Raw genomic sequence first — 18,198 nt, 5'->3', positions numbered from 1 at the left:
GAGAGAAATATAGAAACATCAGAAGTGGCACAAATTCTAAATCCTAAAAAGTTGCAGTCCCATTTAATGCATCAAATATTTACATTTTATCACTTTAAATTCCATGTACTCGGCCCCTGTGTGAGTCAGCATGTGATGTACAGAGAGAGGGAGGAGTTATAGGGAGAGGTTATATGCAGCAATAGGAGGAGTTATAGGGAGCGTTATATGGAGTAATAGGAGGAGTTATAGGGAGCGTTATATGCAGCAATAGGAGGAGTTATAGGGAGCGTTATATGGAGTAATAGGAGGAGTTATAGGGAGCGGTTATATGCAGCAATAGGAGGAGTTATAGGGAGGGATTATATGGGGTAATAGGGGGAGTTATAGGGAGGGGTTATATGGGGTAATAGGAGGAGTTATAGGGAGCAGGTATATGGGACAATAGGAGGAGTTATAGGGAGCGGTTAAATGGGGCAATAGGAGGAGTTATAGGGAGCAGTAATATGGGACAATAGGAGGAGTTATAGGGAGAGGTTATATGGCGTAATAGGAGGAGTTATAGGGAGAGGTTATATGGGGTAATAGGAGGAGTTATAGGGAGTGGTTATATGGGGTAATAGGAAGAGTTATAGGGAGAGGTTATATGGGGTAATAGAAGGAGTTATTGATTGTGTATCTATGCCAAATGTAAGAAACTTGATAACCGGCCTTGTTACTGTACATTAGGCATATTCTCAGGACATCTCTTTGCCTTTATACACAACCCAAAGAACCCAGATCAGGAACGCGCTAAACTCTCTAATCCTCACCAGTATCTTGAACCACCATCCCTACCGAACTTCTGCGGCTCTCCGCCGTCATGGACCTGCTGCGGGGAGAAAAGGTCGTCAGCAAGGCCCTGCAGGGCCCTCCCAAAAGCAGAGGCGCACCCACACGGGAGGTCAGGAGGTCTCTGCCCCAATGATGGACCAGAGGATGTCGGATGGTGTAGCACTGCTTAGTAGCTATAGCCCTCAGCGACCCTGACTAAAGTGGCGCAAGGTGTGAACGTCCACCCTGTGACACCTGAAGCCATAGACTGTTTGTGTCAGTGGCTACAAAACCGCAGACCCGATCCGAGAGATGGCCGGCGCTGCCAAAGGGAAGCGCGAGATAAGAGTGAACCCTAACCGCAAATAACAATCCCAGTGTGAGCACATTCACGTGTCTCAGACAGGTCTGCAACCTGCCATTCCCCATTATGTCTTAGAGTAAAGGGCTGCCACTGCAGCCAGGGATTCTGGGTAATGACATGCAGATGAGCACTCAGTGTCACCTTCTGCTTCTTCCATTTAACATGAACCCCTATATGTAATGCCTGTCATATTACACAGCTTTTTCGGCATGGTATTGAAGCAGGGGGTCTCCAGAGCTGAATCCCATTCATTTAAATTCGGGGGACCCCCTCTTTCCGTACCTAGAGACCTCCGTAGTGGATGGCGTTAGCCGCTCGGCTAGCAGGGGTCATGTAATGGCCGCCTTTCAAAGCTCCCACCATCCTCTGAGCCAATAGGAAGCTGCGATGTCATCCAGTGAGGCTTCCTATTGGCCCACATGACACGGGAGCTTGACACTTAAAACCCCAGCTAGTTCAGCCAAAGCGGCTACCGGCCCCCTCCTCCCCCCCCCCCCACCCCCCACGGAGGTATCTCCTGAAGCAGGCGGTCCCCGGAGCTGAAATTAATACTGGCAACCTTGCGATGGGGCAGAATTGGGATCCCACGCCAAAAATTGGTTGTCCATTGCCCAGATAGGCTTGTGAGGGTATTATAAGCCCGCGCACGCGGTCGGGAAGGAGTTCTCTGCTTTTACATCAGGAAGGATCGCGGGCGGTACCAAGAGACGCTTTCATCATCACCACGGATTTGTACCCCGCTCAGGATTTCGTTAGATCTGAGGACTTGGAAACCAATTCTGCAGGGGCAGAGCGAAATTATTTCATTTGGCGAAGATATAGGGGCGGCAAGTTGCGCCCCTAGCTAAAGACTGCTACGTGTCTTTTGCTGTGTATTAACCCGCTCCTGGGAATTGATACCTAAAGACTTGATGGTGTGGAATTTCGTTCCAGAAGCAATTTATTTTGTTATTGCCCATCCCAGTAAGTGTGTATTTGTGATCATTTTGAAATTCAAGATGTGTGTGTTCTTTATGTGAATAAATACAATTTATTTATTTCATGCTTTATTCAATCACAGGATCCAGATGGTAAAGTGTAAATAAGCTTGGTCTACCGTGTCAGAGACAGACACAGAGAGATACAGAGAGACACAGGGAAAGACAGTGACAGAGAGATACACAGAGAGACACAGAGACACGGGGAAAGACAGTCACAGAGAGACACACAGAGACTCACAGAGACACAGGGAAAGACAGAGAGAGACACAGGGAAAGACAGTCACAGAGAGACACACAGAGAGATACAGAGAGGGACACAGGGAAAGACAGTGACAGAGAGACACACAGAGAGATACATAGATACACAGGGAAAGACAGTGACAGAGAGACACACAGAGAGTCACAGAGAGTCACAGAGACACAGAGAGACACACAGAGAGTCACAGAGAGAGACGGCAATTTTTTAGTGATTTTTTTTTAACATAGGCTTGAAGCAGGGGGTCTCCGGAGACGAACCCCATTAATTTTAGCACCACTGACCCCCTTATTCCGGATATACAGACCTCGCAGGGGCTGCCGTTAGCTGCTTCGCTCGGCTAGCAGGGTTCACGTAATGGCGGAGTTTCAACGTTCCCGCGCCCTGCGGACCAATAGGAAGCCTATTCCTACGGGCCCACGGCACCCCCTTCGGGGGTCTGTATCTCAGGAAGCTGGGGGTCCCCGATGCTGAAATTAACGGGGTTCAGCCCGTGCTTCAATCCTATGTTAACAAATGATCATTTATTTATTTTCAAAAGCACAGGAATCGCTAATTTACGTCTTAACTCAACCTGCCGTTATTCCCATGCAAACACTCAAAGGTGACTTGGTCCTTATTTCGGAGTCAGGTTCTGACCGATTTAACTCTCTGTGTGATGTATGTTATACACTCACACTGCCCCCTGGTGGATTCCTCTCCAGTGTGACATTGACACATGATTTATGATAGACAGAGAAGCAGCCAATAGTTATTTCTGTGGAAGAGGAGGGGCTAAGAGGAGAGGAATGTTTAAGAGGGGCTGCAGCAGCATAGGCAGTCCTGGGGGGGAGTCTGGGTGATCTCAGGACGGGCTAGGAGAGACTGGGAGTCCCCCTCTCCTGCACGGAGGCACAGCGGGGCAGCAAGGAAAGTAAACAAGGGATAACATTCACCTGCAGGGAGGGAGAGGCCTGAGGCACCTCGTCAGAGCTCAGGACTAGCCATAGCCATCGAGAAGCAGGTGCAGAGAGTAAATAAAGATCCCCCAATAACAAACAAGGGAACCGAAGGCTTTTTGAAGAACAGGCCTGCCACGAATACAATGACAGTGATAAGAGCTCTTGCATTGGGCCGGCACCAACACAGACCCCCCCTGACTGCGCCGCGTTAAATAGTAAGCAGTAGTTCTATGTACATGATCCTCCAGTTGAGGCTCCTGTTTATGTCCATCTATCTGTAATAATATGAGGTTAATATAAGTACGCTTATGTTTAAAAACCCGGTGTCGTGTCCTATTATCTACAGTTCCAAAGTGCGGAGAACCCGTTTCAGGCGAGGAGAATCCGGCGTGTGCAGCCAACACAACATAGACCAACAAATTCCTCAAAATGCAGGTCTCCTCTCGGACAGGGGTACAAAGTAGAAGTCTACTCACACGAGTGAGTCCATACGGGACCTGAAACGTTGGTCCTCCTCTGTTTTTGGCTGTTACAATAAATGGAGAATTGCATTGTGGACTTGTGAGTAGAGCTCTGCGTTGTACCTCTGTCCCAGAGGAGACCTGCACTGTGTATCTCTGTCCCAGAGGAGACCTGCACTGTGTATCCCTGTCCCAGAGGAGACCTGCACTGTGTATCTCTGTCCCAGAGGAGACCTGCACTGTGTATCTCTGTCCCAGAGGAGACCTGCACTTTGTGTCTCTGTCCCAGAGGAGACCTGCACTTTGTGTCTCTGTCCCAGAGGAGACCTGCACTGTGTATCTCTGTCCCAGAGGAGACCTGCACTGTGTACCTCTGTCCCAGAGGAGACCTGCACTTTGTATCTCTGTCCTAGAAGAGACCTGCACTGTGTACCTCTGTCCCAGAGGAGACCTGCACTTTGTATCTCTGTCCCAGAGGAGACCTGCACTTTGTACCTCTGTCCCAGAGGAGACCTGCACTTTGTATCTCTGTCCCAGAGGAGACCTGCACTTTGTATCTCTGTCCCAGAAGAGACCTGCACTGTGTATCTCTGTCCCAGAGGAGACCTGCACTGTGTATCTCTGTCCCAGAGGAGACCTGCACTGTGTGTCTCTGTCCCAGAGGAGACCGGCACTGTGTATCTCTGTCCCAAAGGAGACCGGCACTTTGAGGAACTTGTGTCCTTTTATCTGACTTTTTGGGACGCGAGTCCGATACGGGAGTAAGACTTAGGCCCCCCACCTTAGTGTATATAAGCTAGTCTAAGGGAAAGTAAAGAGAGGTTAAACCTAAATAACATAACGTTACTTTTGTTGGCGATAACATTAACGGAGCTGCGTGAGTCGGGGATACTTATGGTAGCAGCTTATTTGCATCTAATTTTCCCCTAAAGCCCGTTCTTCATAACGCTCGCCATTTAGCGCGACGTCGCCGCAAGTCAACGCTCTCTTTAGGGAGTGCAGCCATGTAAGTTACGTTAACTGAAGTTACCGCGGCGCTCATCAGCCCAACAGAGCTGAGCGCGCCGGGTCCTTTGTGTTTCGCAGGACACTTACGGGATGGAAAGGAGCTGTTCCCGAGGGGCCACAAATATCGAGGATGAGACATTCTGCGGAGGATCTGTCCCGGGATGAGAGAGAGAGAGAGAAGGGGAGTCAGTGGAGCACTGTGGTGAGAAGGAAGTGATTCTGATGCGGACGGTTTTGGCAAAGCGACGGTGAACATGATATGGATTGTGCCGTGTAAGGGACAGAATAAATGTGTGGCACTGTAGTGTCACTGTGGGATGGGAGAAACAGACTGGATGGGTCAAAGGTCCCTAATGTGTCACTGTGTCACCCTCCACTTGTAGGGATGGACTGGATGAGTCTCATAGGTCCCTTCTGTAGGTGTCACCCGGCAGTAGGGCAGCAGGCACAGGTGGGTAATAGGTCTCTTGAATTTGTGTCACAGTCACTGTGTAAGATAAGGGGCACATCCTTCCTTTTTGAAAAATGTATCGTTTTAAATTAGGAATCTTTTGCTAAAAGTGGGTGAGATATTTTGCAATATATGGGGCTAACGAGAGAGAACCATTAACCTAAGCTGAAAATACGTGAGAGAGAGAAGCATGGAGTCCCCTAGAGAAACACAGAGTCCCCGAGAGAAGTACAGAGTCCCCGACAGAAGCACATAGTCCCCGAGAGAAGCACAGAGTCCCCGAGAGAAGCACCGAGCCCCCGAGAGAAGCACCGAGCCCCCGAAAGAAGCACCGAGCCCCCAAGTGAAGCATAGAGCCCCTGAGTGAAGCACAGAGCCCCCGAGTGAAGCACAGAGCCCCCGAGTGAAGCACCGAGCCCCCGAGAGAAGCACCGAGCCCCCGAGAGAAGCACCGAGCCCCCGAGAGAAGTACCGAGCCCCCGAGAGAAGCACCGAGCCCCCGAGAGAAGCACCGAGCCCCCAAGAGAAGCACCGAGCCCCCGAGAGAAGCACCGAGCCCCTGAGAGAAGCACTGAGTCCCAGAGAAAAACACAAAGTCCCAGAGAGAAGCACAAAGTCCCAGAGAAAAGCACCGAGCCCCCGAGAGAAAGAGTCCCCGAGAGAAAAAGTCCCAGAGAGAAAGAGTCCCAGAGAGAAGCACAGAGTCCCAGAGAAAAGCACGGAGTCCCAGAGAGAAGCACGGAGCCCCAGAGAAAAGCACAGAGTCCCAGAAAGAAGCACAGACTCCCAGAGAAAAGCACGGAGTCCCAGAGAAAAGCACGGAGTCCCAGAGAGAAGCACAGAGTCCCAGAGAAAAGCACGGAGTCCCAGAGAGAAGCACAGAGTCCCAGAGAGAAGCACAGAGTCCCAGAGAAAAGCACAGAGTCCCAGAGAAAAGCATGGAGTCCCAGAGAGAAGCACAGAGTCACAGAAAAAAGCACGTAGTCCCAGAGAAAAGCACGGAGTCCCAGAGAAAAGCACAGTGTCCCAGAGAAAAGCCCGGAGTCCCAGAGAAAAGCACGGAGTCCCAGAGAGAAGCACAGAGTCCCAGAGAAAAGCACGGAGTCCCAGAGAGAAGCACAGAGTCCCAGAGAGAAGCACAGAGTCCCAGAGAAAAGCACAGAGTCCCAGAGAAAAGCACGGAGTCCCAGAGAGAAGCACAGAGTCACAGAGAAAAGCACGTAGTCCCAGAGAAAAGCACGGAGTCCCAGAGAAAAGCACAGTGTCCCAGAGAAAAGCCCGGAGTCCCAGAGAAAAGCACGGTGTCCCAGAGAGAAGCATAGAGTCCCAGAGAAAAGCACGGAGTCCCAGAGAGAAGCACAGAGTCACAGAGAAAAGCACAGAGTCCCAGAGAGAAGCACAGAGTCCCAGAGAAAAGCACAGAGCCCCAGAGAGAAGCACAGAGTCCCAGAGAAAAGCACAGAGCCCCAGAGAGAAGCACAGAGTCCCAGAGAAAATCACGGAGTCCCAGAGAGAAGCCCGGAGCCCCAGAGAGAAGCACAGAGTCCCAGAGAAAAGCACAGAGCCCCAGAGAAAAACACGGAGTCCCAGAGAGAATTTGCTCTTACAGTTACACCCCCTCAGGATGGTAAAACTGGTTGGAGGTTTGGTGAAGGCAGACCTGGAAACAAAGCGAAGAGAAGAGGCATTCAAGTGAAAAAAATACTAACAGATAAATATATGGAGAGATATTTAGGGCTAAATTCATATTATGACGCAGCCTTGGTCACCAAATATTGTTTTGCCCTTTTTGTTTGATGGAGAAATGATTGATGTTGCTTTGTTGTAAATCTGGCACTGGAACCCTGTTTTCCTGGGCTCCGGTATCTCAGGAATGATTATTATAAATTATTATTGATTCTCCATAAAGCAGTCTTTGTCTTATCTTTATTAGGAGCTCACTTCTGCTTCTTATTTGTACACACAAACTGTATAATATGGAGAGACATGTATGGTAGAGAGGAATGTATATATTGAGAGTGAAAAGCTCAAAATTAGCGTCTACATGGAGAATCAATAATAATTAATAATAATAATAAACACTGTATATTGATGCTTCATATCTCCACTTGTATGTAGCCAATATGTCACGACTTAGTCCTAGCCACTCTTCCAGTATGTCATCTACTTACACATGTAAGAATATGCTTAATGGAACAAAGATATCATCAATTTGGGAGAAATGTAAACAGCAGAGAGCTCCTTATAAAGATGAGACACAATAAATAAGGTACATACTGATACTTCCTTTGTCCAATGATATGTCACTTATAATCTAAGAATATGTTATCATAACTTTTGGAGAGACTAAGAAGGCCTGTCATAAAACGGCTATGGGCATAGGAAATGAATGGGTTAAATGGGCAGATCCTCACTCACTCGACTCCCCTATATATATATATATATATATATATATATATATACACACCGGCATCTAGGATGTCCGTTCCCACCCACTTTTTGCCTTGAGAAAGCTTGCTACGTGTGCGAAACGCACGTCGGCACGTTAGACACAACTGATCACGTCACCGGGAAGTGGTCCGTGACGCCACATACGTAGGGTATAGCCGATAGGCGCTAATATGCGTCTGTTCTTTCGTTTTTAAACCCCCCGTTTTTAATCTGGTTCCTCTCGCCGCGTATATGGGGTGTTAGGCTAATTACTTATGGTGCATTAGCACCTGATACCTTACACCGACTAGCCGCATAGCCTTCTATCTGATCTGTTTACCGTAGCCATGGTTACTCTGAGTATATGTACCATTAGTACATAGCCACATGACTTGGCAACATTATAACCTACAATGTGGCAAGTGAAAGATTACATTGCTTACAAAAGTGCAACGTTTCAGGGCTGTTACTTAAGATCATTTGCAGTCTATTAAAAATGATACCGAGTACTTTCTAGCTACAAAATTGTAAGAGTTACTGTATATACTCCTATGTTGAATAGTGTGTAGGCTCCTGGCAACTGTATGTAGGCTTGCAGCCTGCTATACTGTTACTTGTGAGCAGTCACATTGCCGAAGCCGAAGCATAACTGGCTGATACACACAAGCAATGGGTTCTGGGTAACCAGACAATAGCTATTAACCCTATCTGCGATCGTGTGACTAGTGGTACTGCCTCAACCATTACACTACAGTGTTTAGGTAGGGCAAAAAAACCACAGCTATTCACGGAGCCACGTATAGCTGCTTGGGAATATACATCACTCCCGATGGGTGCCCGGCCATACCCTTCACTCTCAGTTTGCGGCTGTATTCATATTGCTACAACTATATTATTATAAAAATGGAAGAATTAAACATGTTACTATTCATATTGCCTGCTCCCCTATCCACGGGGCACTGGGTGCTTTTTTGACTGGGATCCTTTTTCTCTCTATGTTGTGACTATAGTTTGGCATCCTCTGAAATTATTGTGTCACTCCCTCTATAGTTATTATATTTGTATGTCGCCAACATGTTCTACAGTGCAGTACAATGTTGGAAGGGTTTGGTTATGCTGTGACGGGTCTGCAGCTTACAACGCTTTGGCCAAAGGGTTTAACTAAATAACCCGTATTCCTTATATGAGATCACTATTTTATTTTAGCATAATTGGTACGAGCGCAGGAATCATTCTTTTTGATTTTATATATATATATATGTGTTTCCCAACAAGAATGACCTAGGCGCAAGTGGAGACAAGAAAAACAAACATAGGGTAATACGTTCTAACAATTTCACCACCAGAAGGTACGATATGCACTTACAGTGTGTAAGATATAATCAGGCCTTGTATCCACTCTGGGATCTGGAACAATTATGTAGAATCTGGAACATCCAGCAGCGTATCTTCCGCAGGAAACGTAATGCTACTCAGGGGTACAGAGTGTGCAGTCTCTCCCTTCTGTTTGTTTAGTTCCCGGCCGTCTGCAGACTTCACAGCTCCTCAGGCTGCTCCCGTCCTCCGTGGCCGTCCTACAGAACGTGACGGCGTGATGACGTCACTCCGTCTCGCGGGATTTTCGTCTAAATCCCCCGGTTCACTGATTGATCTGTGCCCCAATCTTCCTCGTAAAAACATGTACCACAAAGGTATAACGGTACAAATTGTGAACGGGGAGATCAGCCCCTGACGAAGCCGAAAGGAGAAACGCGTAGGGCGTGGTTTAAACATTTGCAGAGTGAGCACAGGACAATCGGGAGCAGCAGACAGCAGTCAATAACTGTTGGTAGCGATTTGTACCGTTATACCTTTGTGGTACATGTTTTTACGAGGAAGATTGGGACACAGATCAATCAGTGAGCCGGGGGATTTAGACAAAAATCCCGCGAGACGGAGTGACGTCATCACGCCGTCACGTTCTGTAGGACGGCCACGGAGGACGGGAGCAGCCTGAGGAGCTGTGAAGTCTGCAGACGGCCGGGAACTAAACAAACAGAAGGGAGAGACTGCACACTCTGTACCCCTGAGTAGCATTACGTTTCCTGCGGAAGATACGCTGCTGGATGTTCCAGATTCTTCATAATTGTTCCAGATCCCAGAGTGGATACAAGGCCTGATTATATCTTACACACTGTAAGTGCATATCGTACCTTCTGGTGGTGAAATTGTTAGAACGTACACTGGCGACACACTTTATTCGAGCTCGGCTAGTCCCACGAATTCGGGTATACCCGGGTGTATTGAGGTTTGTGACTGTTTTCTGCCCGAGTGCATTGAGTTATTTTCCGGCAGGGATTGAAGCATTTTATTCCCGTTGGCTGCAATACTGCACAGTACATATATATATACTGCATTACAATTCATGAATTTATGCCATCTGGTAGACACGCGAAGCATTGCAGCCTATTAAATCCTAATCCTTATCATTTAACAGATCAGCCGCCCATCAGCCAGGCATGAACCCAGGCTGGGAAGGCAAATGCAACGGGGCTTGTCAGAGGTGAGGAGCGGCGCATTCCAGGTATCTGCCAGGTACATACCGGGTATTTGCTCGAATAAAGTGTGTCGGTGCAGTATTACCCTATGTTTGTTTTTCTTGTCTCCACTTGCGCCTAGGTCATTCTTGTTGGGAAATCTTTTTGCTACCAGCCCGTGGAGCGGTAGACCTTTTGGCTGCAGACTGAGTCAGGGAAAGTTAGATTGTGAGGTATTATACCCTCCATTATATGTGGTAACTATAACATTTGTTAATCTCTGTGTGATTGCGCTTATTGTATTTCTCTGTTCTATATATATATGTGTATATATATATATATATATATATATATATATATATATATATATATATATATACAGTGTTCGACAAACCTATAGATTTGCTTGCCCCGGGCGAGTGGATGTAACCCCCGGGCGAGTAAATATTGGCCCAAGCAGCACACATTTGGTACTAGGTGGCGAGTAGATTTTTTGGTGATTTGTCAACCACTGTATATATATATAATATATATATATATATATATATATATATATATATATATATATATATATTATATATACCCACTCATTTCTCAAGTTGCAAAGCCAGTACCACCAACCTCACTCCCACTGATGAGACCCACAAGGTTGAAACAGTCTGTCTGTGAGTGGGTTTATTGGCTTTGCATCTCACCCCAGGCTATGTTTAAAAGCTGTGTATAAAGCAGCATGCATTGGCTTAAGGGTTTAACCATGTAATGTGGTCTTGAAACAAAAGGTGGCACTGTGTGCTCATTTGCATGTCATTTCCCAGAATCCCTTGCTCCAGTGGAAGCACTGTATACTAGGCGATAATGGTGAAAAGCAGGGTTGCAGACCTGTCTAAGACATGTTAATGTGCTCATAAGTAATATTTTTATATGCTATATATATATATATACATATGCAAATGTGTTGGCATTTGGGGAAAAAAGTCACCACTAGAGTTTAAAAAAAAAAAAAAAATAACATTTGGCGTGGGGAATATTCCGGAAACAATTCTACGTTGGAGAATATTAACGCTAATTTGCAAAATACTTGAATGTTAAAAAAAAAAAAAGAATATTTGAAAATGAGAGAATAATCGAAGATTCAAAACCAATATTTAGATATCTGATATATTCGAGGATTTTCACATTTTTGACATATTCGCTCATCTCTTTCTCCTCATGCAGGGAGCGGGAGAGGGCTTCAGAGGAATTTTCCCCCCATAAATTCCATGTCCAGTTGCCCCCCTACCCAGAATCCTCCAGTTTTATCCTACCCAGAATCCTCCAGTTTTACCCATCCCAGAATCCTCCAGTTTTACCCTACCCAGATTCCTCCAGTTTTATCCTACACAGAATCCTCCAGTTTTACCCTACCCAGAATCCTCCAGTTTTACCCTACCCAGAATCCTCCAGTTTTACCCTACCCAGAATCCTCCAGTTTTACCCTACCCAGATTGCTCCAGTACAGATCAATGATGTTCAAACTGAATAAGAATTGGCGGGACTCACTTGTATACGTAATCGTCCACGGACTGCAGTATCCGAGCTGCGGGGAGAGAAGCGCATGGCGTGAGAAAGGGAAGCCGGTGTTGTTAACCAGTGCCTTTAATAACGTAGAGGTCCGCGTGGGGGTGGGATATGCTGTGTAGTGCGCCATACACTTACTGGGGGTCTTTTTTCTGCAGCTGATACACAGGGCGGCGGTGAGAATGACCGGCAGCACCAGGATAAAGGCCCACAGGAGGGAGGTGACACTGAGAGAGTCCATCCTACCTGCTGGGAATAGAGAGGTGAAGTGGGAATGCAGGGAGAGGGAGGGGAGGGGGGGGGAGAGAGGGGGGCGAGAGGGGGGAGAGAGGGGGGGAGAGAGGGGGAAAGAGATAGATCAACAGATTATGGATAGAAACAAACAGAGACAGACAGACAGACAGACAGACAGATAGACACAGAGATAGATAGATACAGAGATAGATAGATACAGAGATAGATAGATACAGAGATAGATAGATAGATAGATACAGAGATAGATAGATACAGAGATAGAGAGATAGAGAGATAGAGAGATAGAGAGATAGAGAGATAGATAGATAGATAGATAGATAGATAGATAGATAGATAGATAGATAGATAGATAGATAGATAGATACAGAGATACAGAGATACAGAGATAGATAGATAGATACAGAGATAGATAGATAGATAGATAGATAGATAGATAGATAGAGAGATAGATAGAGAGATAGATACAGAGATAGATAGATAGATAGATAGATAGATAGATAGATAGATAGATAGATAGATAGATAGATACACCAGCTGATGTGACAGTGAACGGGTTACGATGTAGCCCTGAGGATGAGCCCCTGAAAGGGTGTGGGACTTTGCCCGTGCCAGCACAGAGTACTGAGCTGACAGGATGTGTGGGTACACCAGGTGACACTGTGACACACACAGGAGTCACAGAGCACCCAGCTATGTTTTGAGCAGGAAGAGGGCACCCCTCCAGGAAGCCACATCCGGGGCGCAAACAGGACCCCGGGGAACTCACAGTGAGAGGGGTCACAGCCCAAACGGGCATGCCTTGCCCCGTGCCGGGTAACTGGACATGCCGGCATGGAACAGGTGAGCTGCTATATAGAGTTGCCAGGAGTCCAGTATCGAACCAGACTGTCCTGTATTTGGACACTGTCCAGTAAAAAATAAGAGGTAATACTGGACATGTATGTGTGTACCGGTATTACCTCTCGGGACATGTATGTGTATACCGGTATTACCTCTCTGGGCGTGTATGTGTATACCGGTATTACCTCTCTGGGCGTGTATGTGTATACCGGTATTACCTCTCTGGGCGTGTATGTGTATACCGGTATTACCTCTCTGGGTGTGTATGTGTATACCGGCATTACCTCTCTGGGCGTGTATGTGTATACCGGTATTACCTCTCTGGGCGTGTATGTGTATACCGGTATTACCTCTCTGGACGTTTATGTATATACCGGTATTACCTCTCTGTGCGTGTATGTGTATACCGGCATTACCTCTCTGGGCGTGTATGTGTACACCGGTATTACCTCTCTGGGCGTGTATGTGTATACCGGTATTACCTCTCTGGGCGTGTATGTGTATACCGGTATTACCTCTCTGGGTGTGTATGTGTATACCGGTATTACCTCTCTGGGCGTGTATGTATATACCGGTATTACCTCTCTGGGCGTGTATGTGTATACCGGTATTACCTCTCTGGGCGTGTATGTGTATACCGGTATTACCTCTCTGGGCGTGTATGTGTATACCGGTATTACCTCTCTGGGTGTGTATGTGTATACCGGTATTACCTCTCTGGGCGTGTATGTATATACCGGTATTACCTCTCTGGGCGTGTATGTGTATACCAGTATTACCTCTCTGGGCGTGTATGTGTATACCGGTATTACCTCTCTGGGCGTGTATGTATATACCGGTATTACCTCTCTGGGCGTGTATGTGTATAACGGTATTACCTCTCTGGGCGTGTATGTGTATACCGGTATTACCTCTCTGGGCGTGTATGTGTATACCGGTATTACCTCTCTGGGCGTGTATGTATATACCGGTATTACCTCTCTGGGCGTGTATGTGTATAACGGTATTACCTCTCTGGGCGTGTATGTGTATGCCGGTATTACCTCTCTGGGTGTGTATGTGTATACCGGTATTACCTCTCTGGGCGTGTATGTGTATACCGGTATTACCTCTCTGGGCGTGTATGTATATACCGGTATTACCTCTCTGGGCGTGTATGTGTATACCGGTATTACCTCTCTGGGTGTGTATGTGTATACCGGTATTACCTCTCTGGGCGTGTATGTATATACCGGTATTACCTCTCTGGGCGTGTATGTGTATACCGGTATTACCTCTCTGGGAGTGTATGTTAATACCGGTATTATCTCTCTGGGCGTGTATGTGTATACCGGTATTACCTCTCTGGGCGTGTATGTGTATACCGGTATTACCTCTCTGGGCGTGTATGTGTATACCGGTATTACCTCTCTGGGCGTGTATGTGTATACCGGTATTACCTCTCTGGGCGTGTATGTGTATACCGGTATTACCTCTCTGGGCGTGTATGTGTATACCGGTATTACCTCTCTGGGCGTGTATGTATATACCGGTATTACCTCTCTGGGCGTGTATGTGTATACCGGTATTACCTCTCTGGGTGTGTATGTGTATACCGGTATTACCTCTCTGGGCGTGTATGTATATACCGGTATTACCTCTCTGGGCGTGTATGTGTATACCGGTATTACCTCTCTGGGAGTGTATGTTAATACCGGTATTATCTCTCTGGGCGTGTATGTGTATACCGGTATTACCTCTCTGGGCGTGTATGTGTATACCGGTATTACCTCTCTGGGCGTGTATGTGTATACCGGTATTACCTCTCTGGGCGTGTATGTGTATACCGGTATTACCTCTCTGGGCGTGTATGTGTATACCGGTATTACCTCTCTGGGAGTGTATGTTAATACCGGTATTATCTCTCTGGGCGTGTATGTGTATACCGGTATTACCTCTCTGGGCGTGTATGTGTATACCGGTATTACCTCTCTGGGCGTGTATGTGTATACCGGTATTACCTCTCTGGGCGTGTATGTGTATACAGGTATTACCTCTCTGGGCGTGTATGTGTATACCGGAATTACCTCTCTGGGCGTGTATGTGTATACCGGTATTACCTCTCTGGGCGTGTATGTGTGTACTGGTATTACCTCTCTGGGCGTGTATGTGTATACCGGTATTACCTCTCTGTGTGTGTATGTGTATACCGGTATTACCTCTCTGGGAGTGTATGTGTATACCAGTATTACCTCTCTGGGCGTGTATGTGTATACCGGTATTACCTCTCTGGGCGTGTATGTGTATACCGGTATTACCTCTCTGGGCGTGTATGTGTATACAGGTATTACCTCTCTGGGCGTGTATGTGTATACCGGTATTACCTCTCTGGGCGTGTATGTGTATACCGGTATTACCTCTCTGGGCGTGTATGTGTATACTGGTATTACCTCTCTGGACATGTATGTGTATACCGGAATTACCTCTCTGGGCGTGTATGTGTATATCGGTATTGCCTCTCTGGGTGTGTACGTGTATATCGGTATTACCTCTCTGGGCGTGTATGTGTATATCGGTATTGCCTCTCTGGGCGTGTATGTGTATACCGGTATTACCTCTCTGGGCGTGTATGTGTATACCGGTATTACCTCTCTGGGCGTGTATGTGTATACCGGTATTACCTCTCTGGGCGTGTATGTGTATACCGGTATTACCTCTCTGGGCGTGTATGTGTATACCGGTATTACCTCTCTGGGCGTGTATGTGTATACCGGTATTACCTCTCTGGGCGTGTATGTGTATACCGGTATTACCTCTCTGGGCGTGTTTGTGTATACCGGTATTACCTCTCTGGGCGTGTATGTGTATACCGGTATTACCTCTCTGTGTGTGTATGTGTATACCGGTATTACCTCTCTGGGCGTGTATGTGTATACCGGTATTACCTCTCTGTGTGTGTATGTGTATACCGGTATTACCTCTCTGGGCGTGTATGTGTATACCGGTATTACCTCTCTGGGCGTGTATGTGTATACCGGTATTACCTCTCTGGGCGTGTATGTGTATACCGGTATTACCTCTCTGGGCGTGTATGTGTATACCGGTATTACCTCTCTGGGCGTGTATGTGTATACCGGTATTACCTCTCTGGGCGTGTATGTGTATACCGGTATTACCTCTCTGGGCGTGTATGTGTATACCGGTATTACCTCTCTGGGCGTGTGTGTGTATACCGGTATTACCTCTCTGGGCGTGTATGTGTATACCGGTATTACCTCTCTGGGCGTGTATGTATATACCGGTATTACCTCTCTGGGCGTGTATGTGTATACCGGTATTACCTCTCTGGGTGTGTATGTGTATACCGGTATTACCTCTCTGGGCGTGTATGTATATACCGGTATTACCTCTCTGGGCGTGTATTTGTATACCGGTATTACCTCTCTGGGAGTGTATGTTAATACCGGTATTATCTCTCTGGGCGTGTATGTGTATACCGGTATTACCTCTCTGGGCGTGTATGTGTATACCGGTATTACCTCTCTGGGCGTGTATGTGTATACCGGTATTACCTCTCTGGGCGTGTATGTGTATACCGGTATTACCTCTCTGGGCGTGTATGTGTATACCGGTATTACCTCTCTGGGCGTGTATGTATATACCGGTATTACCTCTCTGGGCGTGTATGTGTATACCGGTATTACCTCTCTGGGTGTGTATGTGTATACCGGTATTACCTCTCTGGGCGTGTATGTATATACCGGTATTACCTCTCTGGGCGTGTATGTGTATACCGGTATTACCTCTCTGGGAGTGTATGTTAATACCGGTATTATCTCTCTGGGCGTGTATGTGTATACCGGTATTACCTCTCTGGGCGTGTATGTGTATACCGGTATTACCTCTCTGGGCGTGTATGTGTATACCGGTATTACCTCTCTGGGCGTGTATGTGTATACCGGTATTACCTCTCTGGGCGTGTATGTGTATACCGGTATTACCTCTCTGGGAGTGTATGTTAATACCAGTATTATCTCTCTGGGCGTGTATGTGTATACCGGTATTACCTCTCTGGGCGTGTATGTGTATACCGGTATTACCTCTCTGGGCGTGTATGTGTATACCGGTATTACCTCTCTGGGCGTGTATGTGTATACCGGTATTACCTCTCTGGGCGTGTATGTGTATACCGGTATTACCTCTCTGGGCGTGTATGTGTGTACTGGTATTACCTCTCTGGGCGTGTATGTGTATACCGGTATTACCTCTCTGTGTGTGTATGTGTATACCGGTATTACCTCTCTGGGAGTGTATGTGTATACCAGTATTACCTCTCTGGGCGTGTATGTGTATACCGGTATTACCTCTCTGGGCGTGTATGTGTATACCGGTATTACCTCTCTGGGCGTGTATGTGTATACAGGTATTACCTCTCTGGGCGTGTATGTGTATACCGGTATTACCTCTCTGGGCGTGTATGTGTATACCGGTATTACCTCTCTGGGCGTGTATGTGTATACTGGTATTACCTCTCTGGACATGTATGTGTATACCGGTATTACCTCTCTGGGCGTGTATGTGTATACCGGTATTACCTCTCTGGGCGTGTATGTGTATACCGGTATTACCTCTCTGGGGGTGTATGTATGTGTATACTGGTATTACCTCTCTGGGGGTGTATGTGTATACCGGTATTACCTCTCTGGGCATGTATGTGTATACCGGTATTATCTCTCTGGCGTGTATGTGTATACCGGTATTACCTCTCTGGGCGTGTATGTGTGTACCGGTATTACCTCTCTTGGCGTATATGTGTATACCGGTATTACCTCTCTGGGCATGTATGTGTATACCGGTATTACCTCTCTGGACATGTATGTGTATACCGGTATTACCTCTCTGGGCGTGTATGTGTATACCGGTATTACCTCTCTGGGCGTGTATGTGTATACCGGTATTACCTCTCTGGGCGTGTATGTGTATACCGGTATTACCTCTCTGGGGGTGTATGTATGTGTATTCCGGTATTACCTCTCTGGGCATGTATGTGTATACCGGTATTATCTCTCTGGCGTGTATGTGTATACCGGTATTACCTCTCTGGGCGTGTATGTGTGTACCGGTATTACCTCTCTTGGCGTATATTTGTATACCGGTATTACCTCTCTGGGCATGTATGTGTATACCGGTATTACCTCTCTGGGCGTGTATGTGTATACCGGTATTACCTCTCTGGGCGTGTATGTGTATACCGATATTACCTCTCTGGGCGTGTATGTGTATACCGGTATTACCTCTCTGGGCGTGTATGTGTATACCGGTATTACCTCTCTGGGCGTGTATGTGTATACCGGTATTACCTCTCTGG

At 46.9% G+C, this 18,198-nt stretch overlaps 1 protein-coding gene across 3 annotated transcripts in view; it reads right to left on the bottom strand.

The window, feature by feature from the left end:
* Positions 1 to 18,198, bottom strand: part of LAT (linker for activation of T cells) — a 44,575-nt gene that overhangs the window by 7,875 nt on the left and 18,502 nt on the right. The window contains exons 2-6 of one of the 3 annotated variants that reach the window (XM_075566503.1): positions 11,895 to 12,002; positions 11,739 to 11,775; positions 6,861 to 6,913; positions 4,890 to 4,953; positions 792 to 850 (exon numbers count right to left, since the gene is read on the bottom strand). In XM_075566503.1, the coding sequence (XP_075422618.1) occupies positions 792 to 850; positions 4,890 to 4,953; positions 6,861 to 6,913; positions 11,739 to 11,775; positions 11,895 to 12,002 (321 nt within the window). The remainder of the gene's footprint in view (positions 1 to 791; positions 851 to 4,889; positions 4,954 to 6,860; positions 6,914 to 11,738; positions 11,776 to 11,894; positions 12,003 to 18,198) is intronic. The other 2 variants (XM_075566504.1, XM_075566505.1) reach the window with 2 other exon arrangements.

The sequence above is a fragment of the Ascaphus truei genome, chromosome 11 (assembly GCF_040206685.1).
Source record: "Ascaphus truei isolate aAscTru1 chromosome 11, aAscTru1.hap1, whole genome shotgun sequence".
In the NCBI taxonomy this organism is placed as follows: domain Eukaryota; kingdom Metazoa; phylum Chordata; class Amphibia; order Anura; family Ascaphidae; genus Ascaphus; species Ascaphus truei.
The sequence above is the reverse complement of the archived record's forward strand: the minus strand, read 5'-3'. Positions and strand labels throughout refer to the sequence as shown.